This window comes from Microtus oregoni, unplaced genomic scaffold (genome assembly GCF_018167655.1).
Source record: "Microtus oregoni isolate MIOR12 unplaced genomic scaffold, Mior012 000027F_ref0000203, whole genome shotgun sequence".
NCBI lineage: Eukaryota > Metazoa > Chordata > Mammalia > Rodentia > Cricetidae > Microtus > Microtus oregoni.
In genome coordinates this window covers 3,194,198-3,217,641 of record NW_024543086.1, presented here as the reverse complement: position 1 = coordinate 3,217,641, position 23,444 = coordinate 3,194,198, and the positions used below count along the sequence as shown (strand labels likewise).

The 23,444-nt window shown below is 43.3% G+C and overlaps 1 protein-coding gene across 2 annotated transcripts in view; it reads left to right on the top strand.

Moving 5' to 3' along the window:
- The first annotated feature begins 938 nt into the window (after positions 1-938).
- Positions 939-23,444, top strand: part of Clint1 (clathrin interactor 1) — a 60,156-nt gene continuing 37,650 nt past the window's right edge. The window contains exon 1 of one of the 2 annotated variants that reach the window (XM_041676073.1): positions 939-1,233. In XM_041676073.1, the coding sequence (XP_041532007.1) occupies positions 1,193-1,233 (41 nt within the window). In that variant the 5' untranslated portion in view covers positions 939-1,192. The remainder of the gene's footprint in view (positions 1,234-23,444) is intronic. The other variant, XM_041676074.1, reaches the window with a different exon arrangement.

Sequence of the window (23,444 nt, the reverse complement as noted above, 5' to 3'; positions counted from 1 at the left end):
ACTTGAACATAGCTCAGATGTGTTTACTTACTCAGAGAATCTTGTAACATATTTATCCACTGCTCTTTTGCTAAGTTGTAGGGTTTTTTTTCTCAAGGAAAAACAAGGTGTTATTGTGTAACTCTGGCTGACCTAGTACTTCCTATGTTAATCAGACTGTCCTCGAACTCATCGAGAAGCCTCTGTCACTGCCTCCCAAGTGCAGTGTGCCATCAGGGCGGCCAAAACCTATAAAATTTAAGGAGTCTCTGGACGGTGGTGATGCACTCCTTTAATCCCAGCCCAAGGGAGGCAGAGGCAGGTGGCTCTCTGTGAGTTCAAGGAGTTGCCTAAAATGAAACTTAAGGTTATGTCAAGTTTTCTCAGCCGCTTTGACTGACATAAATAAGTGGAAACGTGATCAGTGACGATTATTTTAGCAGATCTCAGAGAGCAGAGTGTATGTGTGCTTTTAGAAATTAAAACTACGAAGTGCTTGGATGTATCACATAAATACATATAGGTATGTTGTGTATGTTTAACGCTGGCTTTCTGGTTTCCCAACGATAGTGAGCTGAGTTTTTAAGGCTTGTAACAATGTATCCAACGAAGTTACCAAGCAACTGTTTACATATAAAATCATTGTATCATAGAATTAGAATGAGAAAGGATTTAGCAAAAAACTCTTAACTAATCAGAGCTGGAAGCTCCAGGCTTAGTGATGTATAGATACCTAGATGTTTGGAAGTAAGTGCAGAGACACGTGCGTAAAGGAAGAACACGCACGCCAATCACACCCGTATAATCAAGCTTAGCAGCCACGTTGTGCACCTGAAGAAGGTGAGCATAAGTCTTGCAACCGTCACTGGGATGGCAATCACCTGGAGGTTCGGTCCAAAGTCCTCAAACCGTGGCGACCTTAGTCCGCCGGCACTTCAAGAGCGCAGGACGCAGACTACAATTCCCGGCGTGCGGCGCGCGGCGCGGGCGGAAAGCCGGCCACTTCCGCCCCACGCAGCGCCGGTGCGGCCGCGTCTCGACGTGTCACCGGAGGCGCCGTGGCTGTGGCCGGGAGAAGGAGCTCCAGCGAGGGAGAGTTCGCGGCGGTGGGTGGCGGCGGCGACCCGGGCCTGGACCAGCCCCGGCGCGGAGGCGTCCCGGGGTCCGTGGGGTACGGCGGCAGGCGGCAGCGGGCCGGGCCGCGCGGGGCGCGATGCTGAACATGTGGAAAGTGCGGGAGCTGGTGGACAAAGCGTGAGTATCGGGGGGCAGTTGCGGCTGGGGCCACGCCGGGGGCGGGGAGCGTGCGCACGGTGGTCCGGCGCGCGGGGGCGCGCGGCACGCCCCCCCGCCCCGCGGCCTGGTGGTGGCGGCGGCCGCTGCGGGCCTGGGCCTCGGTCCCTGAGCCTACGGTGGTGCAGAACCCCCTTCCCCCGTTCTCATCTCTGCTCCCCGGGACGTCCTCACCGCGCCCCTACCCCTCGCCTGGCAGGCGGATGCTTTGATCGTACCCAGCCTGGCTGGAGTTTGGCCTCCTGGACACCAGGCCGGGCTTGGGGGCGAGGGGACACAGTGCACCCGCCCACCGTCCCCCTTGGGTTATAACCCGGAGACACCTTAGGCCTGGCCGGGTATGCCCTTTAGCTTGTTGGAGTCCTTTTAATTTCTAGTGAACCTTCAGTGCCGTGGGTGGGAGGTGTAACAAGTGGTCATTGTGGCCAGGCTGGAGTTGCTGGAGACTCACCCTTCTGGTTTCTCACCCAGAGTGAAAGCAGATGACCAGACAACTTTTCACGATCGTTTCCCTGTAACGTTCCCACCCACTACTCTTAGTTTTGAGTGGGTCGCTTGTTCCATTCGTTTTCATTAAGACATCGTTCCAATAAGAATTTCTCTAAAGGAAGGGGGGAAAACCCAACAACCAAGTTTGTGTATCCTGTTGACCTGCTTTTAACGCCTTTCAGACCGAAATAACTCCAGTGACCTTAGTATACTAGGAACCCTTAACCCTTAGGTTGAGCATATCGAATTTAACAGGTCTTCTAGGTCACCAGGAAATAAAAGTTTAAAATATTTAACCAGTCCTCTTCCTTTTGGGTTTTTGCGATTATGCAATAAGTGTGGTAAGAAAACAGTTGGTTTGAGCCACTCTCCTAACCTAAAACCAGGAAGTGAAGAAGCTCTTCATGACTCCAAAAAGCAGCATATTTTGCAGCGACTTGGATAATGCTTCAGATGGAACCAGAGTTTGACAGTGCAAATTTTGCCTCGCGACCTAAGAAGTTGGTCCAATGCTTAAAGAGTACCGTTTTTCAGATCCGAAAGAGCTGGGTTCTTATCACAACCTTGTTGTACTCCTGTCTTCCCTGGTTCAGAATGAAGATAATTATGGCCCTGTTAAGCTGTGAAAATGAAGAGCCGAGGGCTTCCATTTCATAGGAGTCTTAATAACAAAACATGTTCATGTCAGTGTGCTTCTGAAAGAGCACACTTTTGAGACTTTGAAGTGAGATAAACCACACAGAGAAGCTGCAAGTCTGAAAAGATTTTCCTTTAGTGGTTTTATCGTTCATTTTTCCATTAAGTTTTCAGAAATTTATATGGGGCCATTCCACTCTTTGTAAACTCTGTTTTGGTTTAACCAAAGAGAAAAATCATTTCTTTTCCGAATCCTTGGGTGTTTTCAGGGTATCACATAAGAAGTAGAATACCAACTTAGTTTAGAAGTTGTAAGAAGTCTCAAGAAAACTACCCTACCTCTGCTTCTAAGTCAGAGGGTAGCTGAAGAAAACTAAGAAACTCGCCACCCACCCCCACCGAATGTGTGCTACTTGAGAGTCTGAAGGGACAGTGAAACATGCCTCCTTTCTTGTTTCTGCCCGGTGTGGAGTCCAGCCTTGAGCCAGCTTACTCAAGGATGTGTAAGAATGCTGCCGCCAAGAACTTTTCCAAAGTTGTGTGTGCGCCTGACAGACACACTGGGGCTAAAACAGGAGGCGGCTTTACTGATGAGTGCTTAGCATTTGATCTTTGTCTTTATCTGGTAGGGAGAAAAATTCTTGAAAATATAAGCATTGTACAGACCCATTGTACAGACCCATTGTATGCTTAGAAAACCATGATGGAGGGGGATCGCATCCGTGGAATGGCTGATTGGTCTAGTAGAGGGATGAGATTATGAGGAGGAAATGGCCAGGTGACTAATATGGCCGCTCTGTAGCCAGACTGTCAGACTGTGATAGGAATAAAGAGTTCAGGTTCTGCCTCTAGCCAGCCATGTTTGTAGTTTAAGGCAGAATGACTCCAACTTCGAATTTCTTATTTGTAAAATGGTGGCCACGGGCTAGGTGTGACTTCAGATTTATTGGGTACATGATGAGATAAATTCCCATCAAGGAAACAATAAAACTAGTATTTCACATAAGCAACCAAGTTTTGGAAAATCGTGGTCCTCCAGAGACAATTTAGTTTGAAAAGAGTGTTTATTATTATTATTATCATTATTGTTATCTTTATTATTTTAATGGCAATTAAAGAGGCCTGAAAAGATGACTCGTCTATTAAGAGTATGTATTGCACTTCTGGAGGATCAGAATATAATTTCCCAGCACCTATATCAGGCAGCTTACAACCACCTGAAACTCCAGTTTCAAGTAATATGAAGCCTCAGCATCACGACTGCCTCCTCCCCCCCACACTAACACACAAACACACACAGAGCTAACAATGAACTTTTTTTTTTTTAATTTTATGGTAATCAAAGGTTGAGGCTATAACTCAGTGATGGAGTTCTTGCTTGGTTCAGTCCCAGTACTGGGGCCAGTACTAAAAGCTATGGATGGTGGCAAATACCCATAATCCCAACACTTTGGCAGTAGAAACAAGATCAGGAGTTCAGGGTCATTCTCTGCTACATAGCCCCTTTGAGGCCTGCTGGGCTAATGGAGACTCTGTCCTGGGTTTAGGGAGGGAGTGAGAATGAGGGATATATGGCTCACTGGTAGAGTGCTTACCTGATATGTGGAAGTCCTGGGTACTTCAAAGTATAGCCAAAAAAGATGACCAATAAATGTTACATTTAAATGTTTGAAGCAATCAATAAGTACAGCTCATGACTCAGGAAAACTTAATACTTTTAGCTTATACCCACTAGCAAATATGACTTATTTCAACAAGATAAATATATGCTTTCTGAATGTTTCCGTTTCCCAGAGCAGCCCTTGGCGTCTATGCCAAGGCAGTACTCAAAAGTAAGGAGGGGCTTCAAACACGAACTCTTGGTAGCCTGAAGCCTCCTTCTGCGAAGTCAGGGTATAGTGCCCTCCGTGGTTACCCCTCCAGGTGGTATGAAATGGGTCTAGAGCAGAACATTATAAAACATCCGGAAAGCAAAGAAGGCCCCATAGGCCAGCCAGTGCTGAGGGCACCCATTTCCCCTGTCTTTTCTAGTTGCTCTCAAGGCCAACTGTGGCAGGAAAGGATAAGTGAAGAAACTTCCAGCTGCAGCTAGCTAGGCGTTGTTATCTCTGACCCGAATTCAAAACTGTAATAAACTGAATACATTTATAATCTGTAATCCCACACAAGGTATTAATTGCAAGTTCTGTAGCTCTGTAGCATTTTTCTCTGGGAATTTCGGGAATGTGGCAAAAGTGACATGCATGGTCTGGTCCAGAGAAGCTGCTGCTGGCTCTGCAAGCCAGCCAGCCCTTCTCTTTCCTTACAGGGAGCCATGTATTCCACCAGCAGCCCTTTCTTAGCACAGTTGTTTAAACAGCTCTGGCTGTTTAAGGTCAAGGCATCTGCGGTGGATAGTTCGTTTTAAGTTGTTCTCTCAATTATAGATCCCCTTTAGTTATTTTCCTTGCCATACATTGCTTGTTTTTAGTTCCTGGGTGTTTAGCTAATGTGATAGAGCTGTGTGCACTGCTGTTGGAGTCTGACTGACTCCATGCGGAAACTTAGCTCTTCAGTTGTTTGAACAGAGCGTGCATTCGTTGTCTTAGATCAGCCCTGTGGAACTTGTGCAGTGTGACCCATACTTGGCAGGGCACTTTGCTGCAATCCACTGCAATGGGAAGACTCTTCCTTTGCTTTTCTTTCATCCCCCCACTCTTGTTTATCTCCATCTTGCCAGTAAGCCTTTATTCAGTTCTTGGAACTTGGCATCAAAGATGAGAAGGGGCTTGTCAGCTCTGATCTTCCGAGAACAACTGCTCTGAACCAGTTGTGGAGAATTGTTGCCACCGAGACAATGAATTAATTATCCTTCTTTTCTCCTGGTAACAGGACACAAGTAGGTATTGAGAATGTAACTCCAGAGAAAGATGAGGTAGTTTCCCTCTTGCCAGCATTTCGTTGGGTAATTTTCGGGAGCTTAAGTTAGTGAGTTCAGTACTGCTCCCAGGGTGCCTCCTAACAGCCTTGACCTGCCCGTACCTTTTGGTGTGCACTTCAGTTTTAGTTTACAGGTAGCTTTTATGTGTTTCCCAATATGGCCACTAAAGGTACTTGCCGTCTTCGTTGTAAGCAACACTAACTAGTCATATTCCTACTTTATACAATATGGCTTCACAGTTGTGTGTGTGTACACTTCTATATTATTTTTCATACTCCTTTATGACATTTAATAATTTCTTTAAGAAAAAGAAAAGTGGGGCTGGAGATGCAGCTTAGTTGGTAAAGAGCCTAGTATTTAGGAAGCTGTATTTGAAATTTGGTGTGATAAAAACTGAAAATAAGTGCCAGCATCAAAGATCTAGATATGAAAATAGGTAAAGCTTCTAGAAGATTTTTTGTTTGCTTTTGTTTTTTGAGACAGAATTTCTCTGTGTAGCCTTGGAGCCTGTCCTGGAACCAGGCTGGCCTCGAACTCATAGAGATCCACCTGCCTCTGCCTCCCAAGTGCTGGGATTAAAGGCGTGTCCCACAACCACCCAGCTTCTAGAAGATTTTAAATGTTCTTTATGCTGCCTATATTCTTGTATGCCTGCTTTCTTTGGGGGCGGGGGGACAACTAGGTGGAACACAGTCTTTGTGTAGCCTAGCGTGGCATTTTGGAGCAAATCCCAGATATCATATCAATTTGTCTATTCTATAAATGAATCAGTTCCTAAAAGGTGAGGCATTATCTTATTTATTTGTGTGTGTGTGTGTGTGTGTGTGTGTGTTGGTTGGTTTGAGACAGGGTCTTGCCAGTTGCGCTGGCTGACCTAGAACTCCCTGAGCAGCTCAGACTGGCCTCTAGCCTGGAGCAGCCTTCCTGATTGAGTGCCCAGGTGCTGGGATTAAGGTGTGAATCCCTGTAGTCAGCTAGGAATCATTGATTTCAGTCATGACCACAATACCATTGATTGTCATCCTCAGTGATTCCTTGGTATCAAATGTCTGGTCCTGTGTTTCTTAATTTCTTCATGATTCTTTTTTTATTTCCTTGTTTAGTTTGGGTTTTTTGTTTGTTTGTTTTTGTTTTTTGAGACAAAGTCTGGTTATATAGCCTTCACTGGCTTGGAATTTGCCACCATACCTAGCCATTTTGTTTTTAATTGTGTATGTGTGTGGAGTGGGGGGTGAGTGCATTACCCATGAACACCAAAAGAGGATGTTGGATCCCTGCAGCTGGAATTATAGTCAGTTGTGAGCCTTACCATGCAGGTGCTGGAGACCAAAGCCTGGTCCTCTACAGAGCCAGCATTTTTAACCTCTGAGCCCCACCCCAGCCCTGTCATTTGTTTCCAATGTTCTGATTGGAAGATATATTTGTTAGTTTTCCTTGCTTCACCTGTAATACTGCCAGACATGCCAATCTTCCCTTGATTCTCTTATCCTGCAAGTCAAACTCCATCTTTTAGTCCTAAATGTCTCCCTAGTTGTTTGTTTATTGGAGAGCCTGGGTTATTTGCATTTCTCCTCAGTCTGGATTTTGCAAATTCTACCCTCATCGTCCACTGTATTACCTAAAGATATGACAATTATGACATCTTGGTAAATTTAAGCTCCAGTTTGAGGAAGCAAGACAGCTTCCTTCCTAGTTTAGAAGTTTGGTTTTTGTTTGTTTTGTTTTGTTTTTTGAGACAAGGTTTCTCTGTAGTTTTGGCGCCTGTCCCAGAACTCACTCTGTAGACCAGTCTGGCCCCAAACTTGCAGAGATCCATCCCCTGTCTCTGCCTCCCAAGTGCTGAAAGGCATGTGTCACCACCAGCTGGCTTAGAAGTTTATTTTTCTGACTTCTGCTGATTCTTGTGTAGAGTTACTGCCTTTTAGTCCCACTTACATGTGATTTAACTTTCTTGTCACTTCCTTTGAGCTTTCTTTGGTTTGCCTACTTCATTGATCTTTGCTAGCCAAAGACGCTTCCCACCACGTTCAGCTGTCTCTAGTTAGTGCTTACTGAATCTGGACACCGCTAGTGGATCAGAGGTAAAACATGGATTGAAACTCGGGGCCACTAATGAGAAACAGTAGCTGTAGCTGTGGGTGTTAGAGCAGTGCCTATGACTTCCCAACTATAATCTAAGACATGCTTGCATGTTTTATAGGCTCATGGGTGTTACATATGAAACCTTTTAAAAAATACCTTGAAATCTAGTACCTTCTTGGGAAATCTGTTGTTCCTGTTTTGTGATAGTAGTCAGTAGCACTGAGGAAATTGAGTACAGTGAGAGAATAAAGATACAGTAGATTATTTACTAGTGTGTAGATCTGTGTCCTAATGATGAGCTCATTGTTTACATTGGGCTTTTTAGAAAGATGTATTTCTTTTTATCTTATGTGTATGAGTGTTTGCATATATGTGTGTGCACTGCTCATATACAGTTCCTGTGGAGGCCAGAAGGAGGAGGCAGATTCTCTAGAACTGGACTTACAGACAATTGTGAACTGCCATGTAGATGCTGGGAACCAAATCAGGACCTCTGCAAGAGCAGCGAGTGCTCTTAACCACTAGCCATCTCTCCAGCCCCTCAGTGGGCATTCTTTGTTGTTTGGGTTTTATTTTTATTCCTAAGAAGTTCTCACTAGACAAGGACTTGCTGTGTCCTACAGGGTGACCTTAAATCTCATTCTTTTTGCCTCAGCTTCCCTCCATCCTGAGTGCTGGCGTTATAGGTGTGGGCCTCCATGCTCAGCCTTTTGTCTTAAACACTGCTGTGCATACGCTGTGTTATTTTTACCAACTCATGGATGCTTTTACTTTAATATTGTGAAGTGTATTGCAGAATAAAAGACATATTGAGGACTGAAGTGTTTGGAAAGACATATTGCAGTTTCCACCTGCCACTTCCATGGTGCCGTTTAGCTTGTTTTGTATTTCCCTGAGATTTTAAAAATATTGCCACTGTAAAACATTTTATCTAAAACATGAAAAGATTTTATGAATGCCAATGGAAGCTGGCATTTCATCCTTAAACTGGACCGTAAGATATCACTAAAATATGTGATAACAAATACACAGTTTCTTTCTTTTAAAGATTTAATTTTTATTTATCTGAATCTGGTGTTCACGTGAATTTATGGGCACTTAGAGGTCAGAGGGCATTGGGCTCCTTGAACTAAAATTACAGGTGTTTGTGACCTGATGGATGCTGGGAACCAACTGTGATTCTTTGCAAGAGCTATAAGTAGTTTTGAGGCTTCTCTCCACCCCCAGTACATGATCGCTTGACAGTGAATGAGTAGAGAAAGGGCTTCCTAGTTCCGTAATGAAGTCTTTTAAAACCCACTGGGGCTTTTCTGAAAGGTGAGTGAGTAGAGGTAAAGTAATAGAGCCCATTCCCATGCTGGATCCCAGATATAGTAATAGAGCACATTCCCGTGCTGGATTCCAGATATAGTTACAGAGCACATTCCTGTGCTGGATCCCAATACAGTAATAGAGCACATTCCCGTGCTGGATCCCAGATATAGTAATAGAGCACATTCCCGTGCTGGATCCCAATACAGTAATAGAGCACATTCCCGTGCTGGATCCCAATACAGTAATAGAGCACATTCCCGTGCTGGATCCCAATACAGGTAAAGTAATAGAGCACATTCCCGTGCTGGATCCCAATACAGTAATAGAGCACATTCCCATGCTGGATCCCAATACAGGTAAAGTAATAGAGCACATTCCCATGCTGGATCCCAATACAGGTAAAGTAATAGAGCACATTCCCATGCTGGATCCCAATACAGGTAAAGTAATAGAGCACATTCCCGTGCTGGATCCCAATATAGGTAAAGTAATAGAGCACATTCCCGTGCTGGATCCCAATACAGGTAAAGTAATAGAGCACATTCCCATGCTGGATCCCAATACAGGTAAAGTAATAGAGCACATTCCCATGCTGGATCCCAATACAGGTAAAGTAATAGAGCACATTCCCGTGCTGGATCCCAATATAGGTAAAGTAATAGAGCACATTCCCGTGCTGGATCCCAATATAGGTAAAGTAATAGAGCACATTCCCGTGCTGGATCCCAGTATAGGCAAAGTAATAGAGCACATTCCCGTGCTGGATCCCAGTATAGGCAAAGTAATAGAGCACATTCCCGTGCTGGATCCCAAATATAGCTGCTTTTGAGTAGATTAGACTAGTGATTTGTTAAATGCAAATGGTTCTTAGAGTCTGACAATAACAATAGGTTTTGTTTTTTACTTTAAAAATCTAATAACTAATTATTTTAGAATATCTTTTGACATGGATTTTTGTTAATTTTTTAGTGTAGGAGAACATTTAAATGCTGTGTATAATTTGAATATAAATAATCTTTTTGTAATCTTGCTTTTCCTTTTTAAAAAACAAACACAACAAGGTCTCACTATGTGGCCCTGCCTGGCCTGGAGCTCTGTGTGGTGAACTTGGAGAGATCAGCTTCTTTTGCTTTGTCCCCCTCCCCCCCCCCCATGTTGGGATTGAAGGCATGAACCAGTACACCCAACTACAGTGTTTTCTTTAAGACAGTCTTTTGTAGCCCACACTGACCCTGAGCTCCCTTGAACTTGTGGTCATCTTGGCTCCACCTCCTAACTACTGGGATGATGTGAATGCCATCACACCTGAACAATGCAGGGCTAGGGATTGAACTCAGGGCTCTGTGCGTGCGAGGTTGGCTGTTTGACGATGTGCACGCACTGACTTTGGTTGCTCAGCCTGCGCACGCACTTTCTTAGCACTTCACTCATCTCCTATCCATAGAGCTCTATATTTTCCTGGTGGAAACGTGCATCGTAAGCTCAGGGTTTATTGTGGTTTTGTTTTATTTTTCGAGACAGGATATCTCTACATAGTCCTGGCTGTCTTGGAACTCAGAGATCTGCCTCCCAAGTGCTGGGATTAAAGGCTTGTTTCACCATGCCCAGCCACATTCAGGTTAATTTTATTTTTCTTGACATTTCATGCATTTTTAGCAAATCTGAAAAATAATATATCAGGCTAGCTGGTGTCTTCTGTAGTTTTTCTCAGATTCGTTATTGTCTTTAATTTTTTTTTAAAAAAACCTGGGCCTTGTTAGATATCCAGGCTAGCTTCAAACATGGTTATGTTCCTCCTGCCTCAGCTTTCTGCTACCATCCATATTTGTCTTTTTTAGGTGACATGAAGTTGTTTAGACAAAGTCATGTGCTACTTGCATTTCATATTCTTTGTTTGGCATGTTTGGCTCATGGTTATATTTGGTGCTTTTGGCATGGACTTTTGGCAGGTAGCTCATTTATCACGAAGGCAAATAAAAGTTTGTAACGGGGCTGGTGTGATGGTTTAGTGATTTGAGTTAGTAAAGGCATTTGCTATACAAGTCTGGAGCCCTGAGTTTGATCTGTGAAACCCACGTGAAGGTGGAAAGCAAGAACTGACCCCAAAACGTTATGCTCTGACCTCCACACATGTACTGTGGTGTGTACTCTGACACACATATCCTGCACACATACAGTAATAAACATAGAGTTTATAGGGCCCCCCTTAGAGCGGCAGGACACTCAGCGCTGCACATGGTGCAGCACTCCTGTGACCCTGTGCTAAGGAGCCTAAGGCAGGAGGATCACAGATTCCCGGATGTCTGTACTACGTCACATAGACGTATCTTAAAAGCAAAAATACCAGCTAGTTCTGCTCGGAATTCTTCAGTGGCTTCTCATCTCACCTCTGTGATCAGGCTCTCCCTCTGACCTCGTGTCTCATTGCTGCCCTGGACTTCTGTATTTCATAACCTGCACGCAAACAGCATCCCTGTGCCTGCCTTCTTCTGTTTGTGTGTAGTTGTCTATTGTAGTTCCTGCTGTCTTTATTGCCCAAATGCTAGAACTTCATGATGTGCAGTAGACACTTAATAAATGTTTTTGAATAAATTTGCTAAACTTGCTAACTTGATATTTGTTAGACTGTCCTTTAAATCAAGACATTTCTAGTAATAAAGGTCATTATGTACCAAGTAAGTGACCGTCAATGTTCAAGTTTGCTCTTCCCTCCCCTCTCCTCCCCTCCCCTCCCCTCCTCTCCCCTTCCCTCCCTTCCTCCCTCCTTCCTTTTTAAGAATGTTTTTGTGGGAACCTGAAGAGGTGTCTCTGCAGTTAAGAGTATGTGCTCTTGCAGAGGACCTGAGTCCATTCCCAGCACCTACGTGGCGGGTCAACATCTGCAACTCCAGTTTTAGGGGATCAGACACTCTCTTCTAGCCTCTGCCAACTTCAGGCACACAGATTCTTTTTAATCTTTTAAAATAAATCTTATTAAAAGTACCATTTTGACCATCCCACCCCTACCTCCCTGCTCCACAGTTTTACTATTCTAGTAAGAAAATGAGCTACATAAGTCTGGCACATTTCTGAGGCAGCAGACCTGGAAAGTAGTCTAAGCTAAAACCACAGCCATCTGCCTTTAGGACATACATCTGCAGTCTTCGCTAGTCTTCCTAAAGAGTCACCTGACAAACTTGTATCATTCATTATCCCAAAGTTGAGTTACTAGTGTATACCTTTTGCAAATTGAGACTTACTTGGAAAATATATTTGTTACTTAAGATTCAGAACCAAACTTGGCAGTTACCCTTTTCTGCAGTATCCCACATACCATCTTTACATTAGCTGACCCAAAATGGAGGGAAAGACAGACGTTTTCATATGTGAGATAGGAAACCTTCACTATTGTCATGAAGGCATTTCTGACATCAGTCGCAAAGAATGTTGTCCCATTTATGGGAATTATCACGATGCAGAATCAGTCATCATCTGTAAATAGCTTCCAAAGCTCTTCAGTTTCCCAGCCCTTTGGTTTTTGCACGATGGTCACTTTGGTATTCCCATACTGGTTTGATTACTATCTATTTTTCCTAATATTTCTTGTGTTCCAAATGAACCACTTGGAAATAGCATCTTAGACTTGTATCTTCATGTCTAGATACTGTGCTTTTCTAATCCATTCCAAATATTTAAATGTTACGTAGTAACTGGATACACTGTTGAGAGTTTACAAGTATTCTGCAGACTTTGAAAAGTCTTACTCGTTTCTAAAGAGCTCCACCGAGTCCTGGGCAACATGAAGCCAGACCTTCAGGTTCTAATGGATTCTATAGCTCTGTGAAGTTGTCTGTGAAAAAGAAACAATACTATAGGGGATGTTCTTCCAGTTTGGATACTTCAAGTACAACACAAAGCCAGACTCCCAAAAGAACCAGGCGGAGCCAAAACCTGATGAAGATCCTTGTGTTCAAATGTGACTGCTGAAAGAAACTCAAATGAGCTACCAAACATGGAGTCAGAATTGGTATAGTTTGCCTGTGGATCTGTTAAAGGATTAAATGAACTGATGTGTTAGGTTTTATCATTGTGTTCTGAGTAGATTGTTCTTCTGGGTTTTTGTTTAAATTTTTTCATTGAGATAACTTTAAAAGTTATAACACGGGGTCATCAAAGTGGCTCAGTGGCACTTGTCACTAAGCCTAATAATCTAAGTTCAGTTTCCAGAATTTGCATAGTAATAGGAGAGAAACAACTTCTGCAAGTTGTCCTCTGTCCTCCACATATAAACCACTCCCACAGCAGATTTGTAACTTTTTTAAATTATGACCCACAGGTTTTAAAGTTACATAATGACAGTATTTTTTTCAGGTTAGTTTTAATTCATAGGAATTTAAAATTTATTTATCCAAGCATGGTGACCCAAACCTTTATTACCAGCACTCTGGAGGCAGAGTCAGGGTCTCTGAGTTTGAAGCCTGTGAGTTCTAGGCCAGCCAGAGCTATAAAGTGAGACCCTGTTTATAAATTAATAAGTAAAATATGATATTTTTATAACATTTTAACCTAGTTTAAATGTAGCAGTTTTATTAGTAATTATTATGGCTGTAATTCCAACTAGAATTGCAATCTTATCCAAATAAAATTCTTGGGCTGTGTTCATTTTTTTAAAGTACCTTGACTATTTCACTATTTCCCCCAGGAGAATAATACTACACTGTCCTTTCTTAAAAACAACAGCAAAGCATCGGTTTACTGAAAAGCAGCTAATCTGTGCATACAGCATTATTAAGATAGGTCATGTAAGATACACTGATCATTTTAAACTGTTTAGTAGCGCCTAGTACATTGCAGCATGGGCAGTAAGAGCATTTTCTCACAAAGCTCAGGCTATCCTAAAATTAATATGAACCTAATGTGTCCACCTTCCCACTGCTGGAATGACAGATGTGTGGTGCTATGGATAGAACCCAGGGCCTTGTGCATGCTAGACTAGCACTCCACCATCTAAGCTATATCCCTTGCCCCTGATTTAACTTTAATTTTTAAATGTATTGTGTGTATGTGCACTTGAGTTTATTGAACCCTCAGGGGCTTGTAGAAGATGTCAGAATCTTTGGAACTGGAGTTAACAGATGGTTGTGAGCCACCATGTAGTGCTGGGAACTGAATCCAGGTCCTCTGCAAGAGCAAGATGTACTCTTAACCACTGAGCCAAATCTCAGCCTGTCTCTCTTTTCTTTTTTTTAGAATTTCATGTTTGGCTATTTTGCTTGCATCATTTTCACCTCTTCCCCTCTCCTCACCAGCTCCTCCCATGCCCTTCTAAATACATGACCTTTTCTATAATTATTATTTTTAGACATACTGACACAGATGTATGAATGTATACATATAGGTATATATGTAAAAATAACCTGAGTCCATTTAGTGTTGATCATATGTATATGTGTTTAAGACTGACCACTTGGGTTTGGAAAACCTACCAGGAGGCCCCTGTCCTTGGAAAAAACTAACCCTCCCTCTCCCAGCACACTGATTGCCTGTGTTTCTTCATCTAAGGTAAGGACTTGTGAAATCTTCTGGGTCCACATTGTTGTGTCAGCAGGTATTGTCACCATCCAGGTCTTGTTTCAGCAACCACACTGTTAATCTCGTTGCTGCGGCTTGCCTGTCGTGTTTAGAAGGCACTGTCTAGCAGCCAGCACCCTGACTTTTTAAACCTTGGTATTTTGAAATGAAAGTTCTAGAAAATTATGATGGGGCATTCCTGAATCCCTTTCCACACTGCTCAGTGTTTACATGTGTCATTCCCCACCCCCACCCCATGTGTCTGTAGACACATATTCTGATCTCCATGAAGAGGTTACTTAAATCGTGCCCCTCTTTTTAAAAAAATGCTTGTAATGTGCAGCCGTCTGCCAGCTAAGCACCATCCTCAGTCAGGCTTCATGTTAGACGACCGTGTATGAAGACAGCTAGTTCAGAGCAGAGACTTGGAGGTTAAGAACACATTTATCTATCTGTTTTCTCCTTTTTTTTTATCTCCAGCAATGCAGTTTGCTCTCCTTAAACCAATTAGATATGAACAGACAACAATCAAAGCATATTTATTCTGATTATGTCAATAAGTCGCTCTCAGGGACGGCATGCCTGCTAGTAGCACTTCCTGTCCCCGCGCACACCTGTGTTCAGCACTGTGTTGCAGTGCTCCTCCTTTAGCCTTAGCTGATTGCTCAGTAAGAGTCAATTATGGCAGCGGTGTTCTAATTAGAATGCTAGCTGTTGGCGCTTCATTTAGCAACTACAAGTGTGAAGTAAGTGTTTTGAAGTTTGTCTAAGGGAGAGCTGACTGGTGGTGGATCTGTAGATATCTAAGGTTAGATGCTGTGCTTTCCTTCCAGACTAAACCACAGCTTACTTGAAATAGGTAATCATTTTGAAGAAAGTTGGAGAGGAACTGGCTATGTGTTCTGAGTAGCATTTTCCCACCGATTAAAAATCTATGTATGCCAGCACTCAGGAGACTGAGGCTGGAGAATATGAGTTCTTACTTTGTAGCCCAGGCTGGACAGTTTGAACTGGCAGTGTTCCTGCTCCAGACTCCCAGGTGCTAGGATTATAGGTCTGGACCACTGTACGCAGCACAGATGCAGTTTCTTACTTTTTCCCTGTGTGTATATGCTGTATGCTTGTGGCTATTCACCTATGGGGGGGGGGGGCAGAGTTTGGTATCAGGTGGTCTTTCTCATTCATTTCTGTCCTGCACACCCTTTCTCCCCTTTGAGACAAGGTCTTTCACTGAACCTAGAGTTAGCCCTTTCACTAGAGTGGCTGGCCATTTAGCCCTGAGATCTGCCTGTCTCCACCCCTTCAGTGTTGGGTTATAGTCACATATGCCAGCTTTTGCTTGGGTGCTGGGCCCTCAAGTTCAGGTCTCCATGGTTGACAACAAACTTTTTATGCAGGGAGCCATCTCCCTAGCCCCAGTTTCTTAATTTCAACATTAACATTAAGAATAGAAGAGGAACTTGCCAGGCGAGGTGGCACATGCCTTTAAACACAGCATTTGGGAGGCAGAGCAGTCGGAACTGTGTGAGTCTGGTCTATAAGCAAGTTCCAGGACAGCCAGTGCTACACAGAGAGAACCCTGTCTTAAAAAAGAAAAAAGAAAGAAATAAGATAAAAAACAAAAAGAATATAGACGAGCTAGACTGGGAAGATGGCCCAGTGGATAAAGCTGCTTGTTGTGCAAGCTCTCCTGAGTTTAATCCCCAGAATCTGTGTAACGGGGAGGAGAGCACCAACTCTGAGAAGTTGTCCTCTGTGTAACGGGGAGGAGGGCACCAACTCTGAGAAGTTGTCCTCTGTGTAACGGGGAGGAGGGCACCAACTCTGAGAAGTTGTCCTCTGTGTAACGGGGAGGAGGGCACCAACTCTGAGAACTTGTCCTCTGTGTAACGGGGAGGAGGGCACCAACTCTGAGAAGTTGTCCTCTGGCCTGCACATGTGCACTGTGGTGTTTATGTCCCCACCCCCACACCCATTACAATTAAATAAAAATCTTAAATCTTAAATGAAAGAGCTTGAGGTACAAATGTTGCTCATTTGGTAGATAATTTCTACATGGTGAGTAAATATAAAATGTATTTTCTGAGCTCGCAAAAGTATATGTATGTGTGTGTTGTATCTATGAACCAAACTCAGGACTTTGCATATTCTGGATAGACAAAAATCTTGTCATGGAGCCTATCCCTTAAATTTTTTCTTTAAAAAAACAAATGACTTTGTTTTTTGTTTTATTGGTGTGTGTGTGTGTGTGTGTGTGTGTGCATATACGTACGTACACTTGCTTGTGGGACTCAGTTTTCTCCTTCTACCATGTTGGTTCCAGGGATTAAACTCTGGTTGTCAGGCTCAGCAGCAAGTACCTTTACCCTCTCTGTCTGTCTTTTAACTTTGTTCTTTATGCTTATGTAATCCGTGATGAATAACTCTAGTAAAGGCATTTGTCTCGTGGCAGATGCCCACATCCAAAGGAACAGTGTCTTAACAGGGAATACAGGAAACCACAGGGTAGTTTATTGTATGAATAATTATCTTTTACCTGGAGCTCTTGTGGTACTGAAGTTGTGAAAATGTTTAGGTAGAGACAGGGCTGAAAACAATAGTTGGGGCTTGAGAGATGGCTAGTGGTTAAGAGTACTTGCTCTTAAAGAACATCTGGGCTCAGTTCCCAACCACCGGTAGCAGATGGCTCATAAACATCTGTAATGCCTGTCCTGGGGGAAATCCAACACCACCTTCTGGCCGCCGTGGGTACTGCAAACACGTGGATTATGGATAAGCAGGCATGTGCATACACATTTAAATAAAAGTAAATTCTAAGGAACACTAGATGTTCAGGAGGGTTATGAAGAGGCTCTGATAATGAGTGATGATGAGGGCTTTTCCCTTCTGAGAATGCAAAGCTTCCAGTAAGACTGAAAAATAGAGTATATAAAGAGGAGGGACTATGCAGGGGTTCTGTGCTGTGCGTGCAGACAATGGGACGGCATGTGGCAGAGCAGGGAAGAGTCATGCCTATGGGGATTTGTAAGTCATGTGTGTGGAATCTGGATTTGTCCTACATACTATAAGATACCCATGAGGGATTTTGAAAAGCAAGGGAGTGAAATGACCCCAAGCATGTCCCTTACTCCTGGTGCTGAGTTGAAGTCATGGCTATGACAACACTGAATAGCACAAGGCTCTAAGGCCCCTGAGCTTGGGTACTCAACACATCCATTTAGTGGTTATGTGATGAATGAGAGGCTTTAACCTTGTACCTCAGTTTACCTTCTGTAAAATAGGGATACTAACAAAACCTGAGTTTAGGGATTAAATAAATCGCTACCCACTCTATTATTGTTCTCTGTGTTAAAGATTTATATTATTTTATTTGTGTGTTAAGTGTATGTATACACACAGGCACAAATGCATACACATAACACTCATCTTAATCAGTGTTCTATTGCTGTGATGAGACATCATGACCAAAGCAACTCTTATAAAAGAAAAAAACATTTAACTGGGGGTTGTTAACAGTTTCAGAGGGTTAGCCCATTATCATCTTCTTGGGGAGCCTGGAAGTATACAGGCAGACATGGTGCTGGAGAAGTAACAGAGTTATGCCCTGATCTTCAGGCAGCGTGGAGAGAGAGCCTGGCTTGAACTTTTGAAACTTCAAAATCTCCACTAGTGGAACACTTCCTCCAACAAGGCCACACCTCCTAATCCCTCTCAAGTGATGCCGTCCCCTAATGACTAAGTATTCCTATATATGGGCCTGTAAGGACTGTTCTTGTTTATACCCCCACAGCACCTGCGTGTTTTTGTCACTGCCTTCTAGCTGTCTTGCCACCTGATGTAGATGCTGGGAACTGAACTGTAGTCTCTGGAAGAGCAGCAAGCACTCTTAACTACCAGGTTTGTGTATTTAAAAAAAAAAAAAACAGTGAACAACAAATACAGCCATTTTATAGGGGAGAGAGTAGAGCCAGGGATGCTGTGCTTTGCTGCAGATTTTCTGTGCTTTGGAGAGAACCCAAGAGTATTTATCACTATACAAGCAATGGCAGCTTTGCGCACTTCTTCCATGGGAACAGATTGTGCGGAGAACACATTTCCAGCATGGAAGGGTTTTAGTAAACAAGTTTCCATGCAAAGAAAGAGACATGGAAGACTTTTCTTCATGTGTTAAATGGCGTCTGTGGTGATGCCTGGGTCTTCATGTAACACTCAGCATGAGGAGGGAGGAGGCTTAACTAAATGTTCGAGTATCCCATTAAGTTGTAGGTTTCTAATATTGTTCTTCAGTTGTTTCTTTAAGACACAGCTCCTGCCACTGAGGTAATTTCAGGTGACAGACCAAATTCTATCCAAGCCCCAAATGACCCCTGGTTTTATGATACCTTTTAAAAGCAACATCAATAACCGTCCCCTACCATGTGGTGGTGTTCATTAGGACATTCCTGCATTCATCCTCTGTGTGCTTTGGGTGGATGTCTTTTAATCTCTTGATCTCACTTCTTTACCTTCCAGCCCACCTCTGTCCAATACAACTCAATTTCATTTATGCATTCCCTTCTCAAGTCAGATTTTATGTGTCCATTTACCTGTTTTTGATGGTAGAAATTGAACCGTAAGTCACCAGTGCATAAGAAACAGCAGTCAGTCCTTGTTCAGTTTTGTAAAGTTATCATCAGCAAAGTTAGCAAGAACCAAGTGCTTGCTCCTAGGGAAAAAGGTAGAGTTAGGTTCTGTGAGCCTGAGCCACAACATTTGCTTCATTTGATCCATAACCTTCCAAAAGTGTGTTTCTGATGTAAGACACTTTTCTTAAATAATTTGATGTGCATTTGTGTTTTGCCTGTATGTATGTCTGTGTGAAGATGTTTGATTTTCTGGGTCTGGAGTTACAGCTAGTTGTGAACTGCCATATGGATGCTGGGAATTGAACCTGGGTCGTTAGAAGAGCAGAGTGCTCTTATCCACTGAGCCAACTCTCCAGTCCCAACCCTTAACTTTATATGTTGTATCTATCTCATTGAACCCCTGTACACAGCGTTGTAACTCACATACTTCTGTGAGGCACTGTCCAGCCCTCTTGGACTTAGAGCACCACTGGACAGCACTTGTGCACTGCCTTTGTGGGCTGTTTAAACAGCAGGATTATGGAAACATGTTATTGAATAGACAACAGACATCTGTACTGAGTGAACGAGGGCACAGTGTTATCCTTGACCTCCACTGAGAAACCAGTATGGTGGACACTGCTTTGCACAGACATGTCCACAAGAGATCAGGACAGCACATGACTGTTGGTTTTAGGGTTGCAGGTATACTTTAGTTTCTTAGTCAGTTTGCAAGTATGGAGTCCACACCCCACCCTTGACTGCTGCCCAACAATTAACAGCAAACTATAAAAACAGCAAACTTGGGAGGGGAGGGAGAGAGAGGAAACTGCAGTCGAGATGTAATATATGAGAGAAGAATTAAAAAGAAAGAAAAGGTACCAAAAACAAACAAAAACCCAGCGACCTTAAAAGCCCAACCAGAAAGCATCAGTTTTCTGCTGGTTGTCATGGGTGTGCTTAGTGGGCTGGCGTCTCCATTACTAGCCAACTTCATGTGACTGCACTTAAGCATACAAGTAACCAAGAAGAACCAGAGTTCGCTAGAGATCAGAGCTGGTCAACAACTTTTCATCAGATGACCTAGAACGCTGTTCTCAACCTGTGGGTCAAGATCCCTCTGGGGTTGAATGACCTTTTCACAGGAGTCAAATCTCAGATATCCTGCGTATCAAATATTTACAGTAAGAGTAATAACAGAAGCAAAATTATAGTTCGGAAGCAGCAGCAAAAATAATTTAGTTTTGGGGTCACCACAACTTGAGAAACTGTACTAAAAGGTCACAGCATTAGGAAGGTTGAGAATCACTGGGCTAGAGCACACTCTTTCTCTTTCTATCTTTTGTGGTTCTGGCTGCAGCTGAACTTGACACGATCCTTAGTAACTTTTGCTGTCTTTTAGCTTATTAACATTTTGACTAATTGAAGAGATGTTCAAACCAAATTTTTGTGTATGGTTTCCTTGAACTTTTCCAGCTCATGTAGGCTTGGTATCAGGTGACAGAACTTTGGTCGGAACCAAAGAAATTCTAAACCAGCTGCCTAAGCAGGTTTCTTTCTAAGCCCTTGGGTTCACTGAGAAGCTCTGTGCTTTCCTGTCAGTGTGTGATGTTGCAGATGGGGCTCTCACCGCCTTCGCTGTTTCTGCTTGCACACTTTGTCTCCAAGAGGGAGTTTAGTCAACTTTGGTTCTGCCTCGTCTGCTTCATCCCCTGCTGTGTCCTCCTGTCACAGCCTCTTGTTTGTTTATTTACTTATTTTGTTGTTGTTGTTGGTGTTGTTTTGAGACTATTCAGTAAAGGTTTGATATTTGCTGTCACCAAGCCTATTTCAGGACCTAGGGGTTTAAGTAAGCAGAATACTGTGTCATAGTCTTAAGTCCAGGGCAGGGGAAAGAAACAAGCAGGACACTTGTTTTTGTTTCAGATCAGTTGTAGAAGGCAGGTATAGATAGATGGACTCCACCTGTTTGGAGCACTGCAGGAAGGTTTTTTGGAGGAAATGGCATTTGTAAAACCAAGTGCTAATGTGGTTAGCAGTAGAGCAAAGAACTTAAAAACAAAACCAAGAAAACCTAAGCAAGCAACCTAAAGATTGCTGAGTGTTGAAACTGGAGAGGTAAATTGTTATCCAACAAGAACCTTACTTCATGTCAAGTGACTTGGGTTTTGAGTTGAAAGCAAAGGGGGAGGGTGGCCTTTGCTAACTTTAAGTAGGACTTGTATATGATCAAGAGTTTGGCTCTAGTGTGGTAGGAATTTGTAAATAGACACAAAAAGACTAGTTAGAGGGCTTTTGGCAATCCAGGTGGGGAAAAGGTGACTGAACTAAGATAGTGCTGTGTGGGCGAAAGAAGTAGAGAGGTGCATTGTAGAGGAATGTAGAAGGCCAGGGAAAGACCTGGAGGATATGGACAGTTGGTGGAGAATGTGAAGAGTGACCAGCAGCAGTGCTCAAGCTATTAGCTCGGGCAGGAGTGCCCACGGAAGCAAGAGGACAGTGCTTGAGGTTAACTTGGCCACCACCACAAGTTAGAAGGAGACTGAAAGGGCTTATTCCTGGTCAAAGGGAAGAGCTGTTTGCTTAATACGGAAGTGAACAGGTAGGCTGTAAGCATTCCAGCTGCTGCATGTAGCCTGCCCAGCCTTCTGATGAGCTCAGAACTCATATTACTCCTTGTCAAATAATACAAAGAAAAATATCACTCTGTTGTTTAAAAACAGCCCTGGTTTACAAAAATAATCATTTTTACTCTTGGGATTTGATGAAGTTAATTCTTTTGAAAACATCACGTGCATCTTTAATTGGCATTTGTGAGCAATATTACATCTCTTCACGAGGGTGCAGGGCCCAGAGAAGTGCTGCTGGTCCAGAGTCAGGCCATGTGGAGGGGCCATCCATTCATCCCATTGAGTACTTTATTGCCTATCTGTTCAGTGCCAAATACAATTAGCACAGAGTGAAGGGGAAGGTGTTTGGCATAAAATGATTAAAGTGGTGATTAGAAATTAAAATGTAACTGGGTGGTGGTGGTGTACACCTCTAATCCCAGCACTTGGGAGATAGGGGCAAATGGATTTCTGTAAGTTCGAGGGCAGCTTGGTCTACAAGAGCTAGTTCCAGGACAGCTAGGGCTATTGCACAGAGAAACCCTGTCGTGAAAAGAAAAAAGAAAAAAAGGAACGAAAGAAAAGAAATTAAAATATAGGAATTTTGAAGGGATTAAAGTAAAGGTTAAATGCCTTTAGCAAACCCCATGTGCTATATAACATTAGCCCAGTTACAGCAGGGGTTAAGATGGCAGAGGGTTGGGGCAAAGAAGGTTGGGTGTGAAGTAAGCTAGCACAGCCATTACAGAGAATAGTATGGAGACTTAAGGCAAAAGTTAGGCATAAATGGGCTGAAGAGATGGCTCAGTGGTTAGAGCATGGCTGCACTTCCCAAAGGACCAGAGTTCAATTTCTAGCTTCCACTTCAGATTCAGAGGATCTGACACCCTCTTCAGGCCTTCTTGGGCACGAGGCATGCACATGGTACACAAATATACATACAGGCAAAACACCTATACACAAAAGATTTTTTAAAGATACCTTAAAAAAGCAAAAACCAAGCCAACCATATGACTCCATAGCCCCACTTGCAGGTGTATGTCCAAAGGAAATAGTCTGTTGATGAGATACACAGAGCTCTCATGTTTATTAAAGCATTCACAGCAGCCAAAACATGAAATCAGTTGTGTGCTTCGGTTGCTACACGAAGACAATGCACATTTCCACCATGGGATGTTCTTGTCTTATGCAGTAGCATAGATGAAACTGGGGAATATGATGGGGGAAATGGGCTAGACACAGAAGCTGACTGCAGAAGTGGAAACTAGAGGGAATAGTGGTTAGCAGAGGCTGGGGAAAGAGGAAGAAATTGAGAGGAGATGAGTTTGTTGTTACAAAGATGCTCGGGACACTTTGTAATGGTGGCACATTCCAGTAATCTTAGCCTCAGGTGGTGGGTCAACCTGGGCTATGTAGCAAGTTCCAGATAAGCCTAAACTACACAGTAAGATCGTGTCTTGGAGAAAGAGGCATTGGTGGTTTGAACCAGAGTACTTCCCAGCATGAGAAAGGGCCTAGGTTGGTCCCCAGCACAGTAGTCAATACAGGAATGGAAAAGGACAGGAAGGTTTGCTGACTGCATCAGCGCATCATCTGGGCGCTCACAGTGCGCCCAGAGACGGGGTGCCGAGTCTTACCTGGTTGTTGCACGAGAGGGTCCCTTTGTTCCAGCCACCTGGCTAGCTTACACCCCAAATAACCACACAGAAATTGTATTAATTAAATCACTGCCTGGCCCATTAGCTCTAGTCTCTTATTGGCTAACTCTCACATCTTGATTGAACCCATTTCTATAAATCTGTGTATTAACACAAGGTCGTGGCTTACCAGGAAAGATTCATCATGTCTGACCTGGTGGCTCTCAGACTCTGCTTTCTTCCTCCCAGAATTCAGTTCTGTCTTCTCCGCCTACCTAAGTTCAGCCCTATCAGGCCAAGCAGTTTCTTTATTGATTAATCAATGAAAACA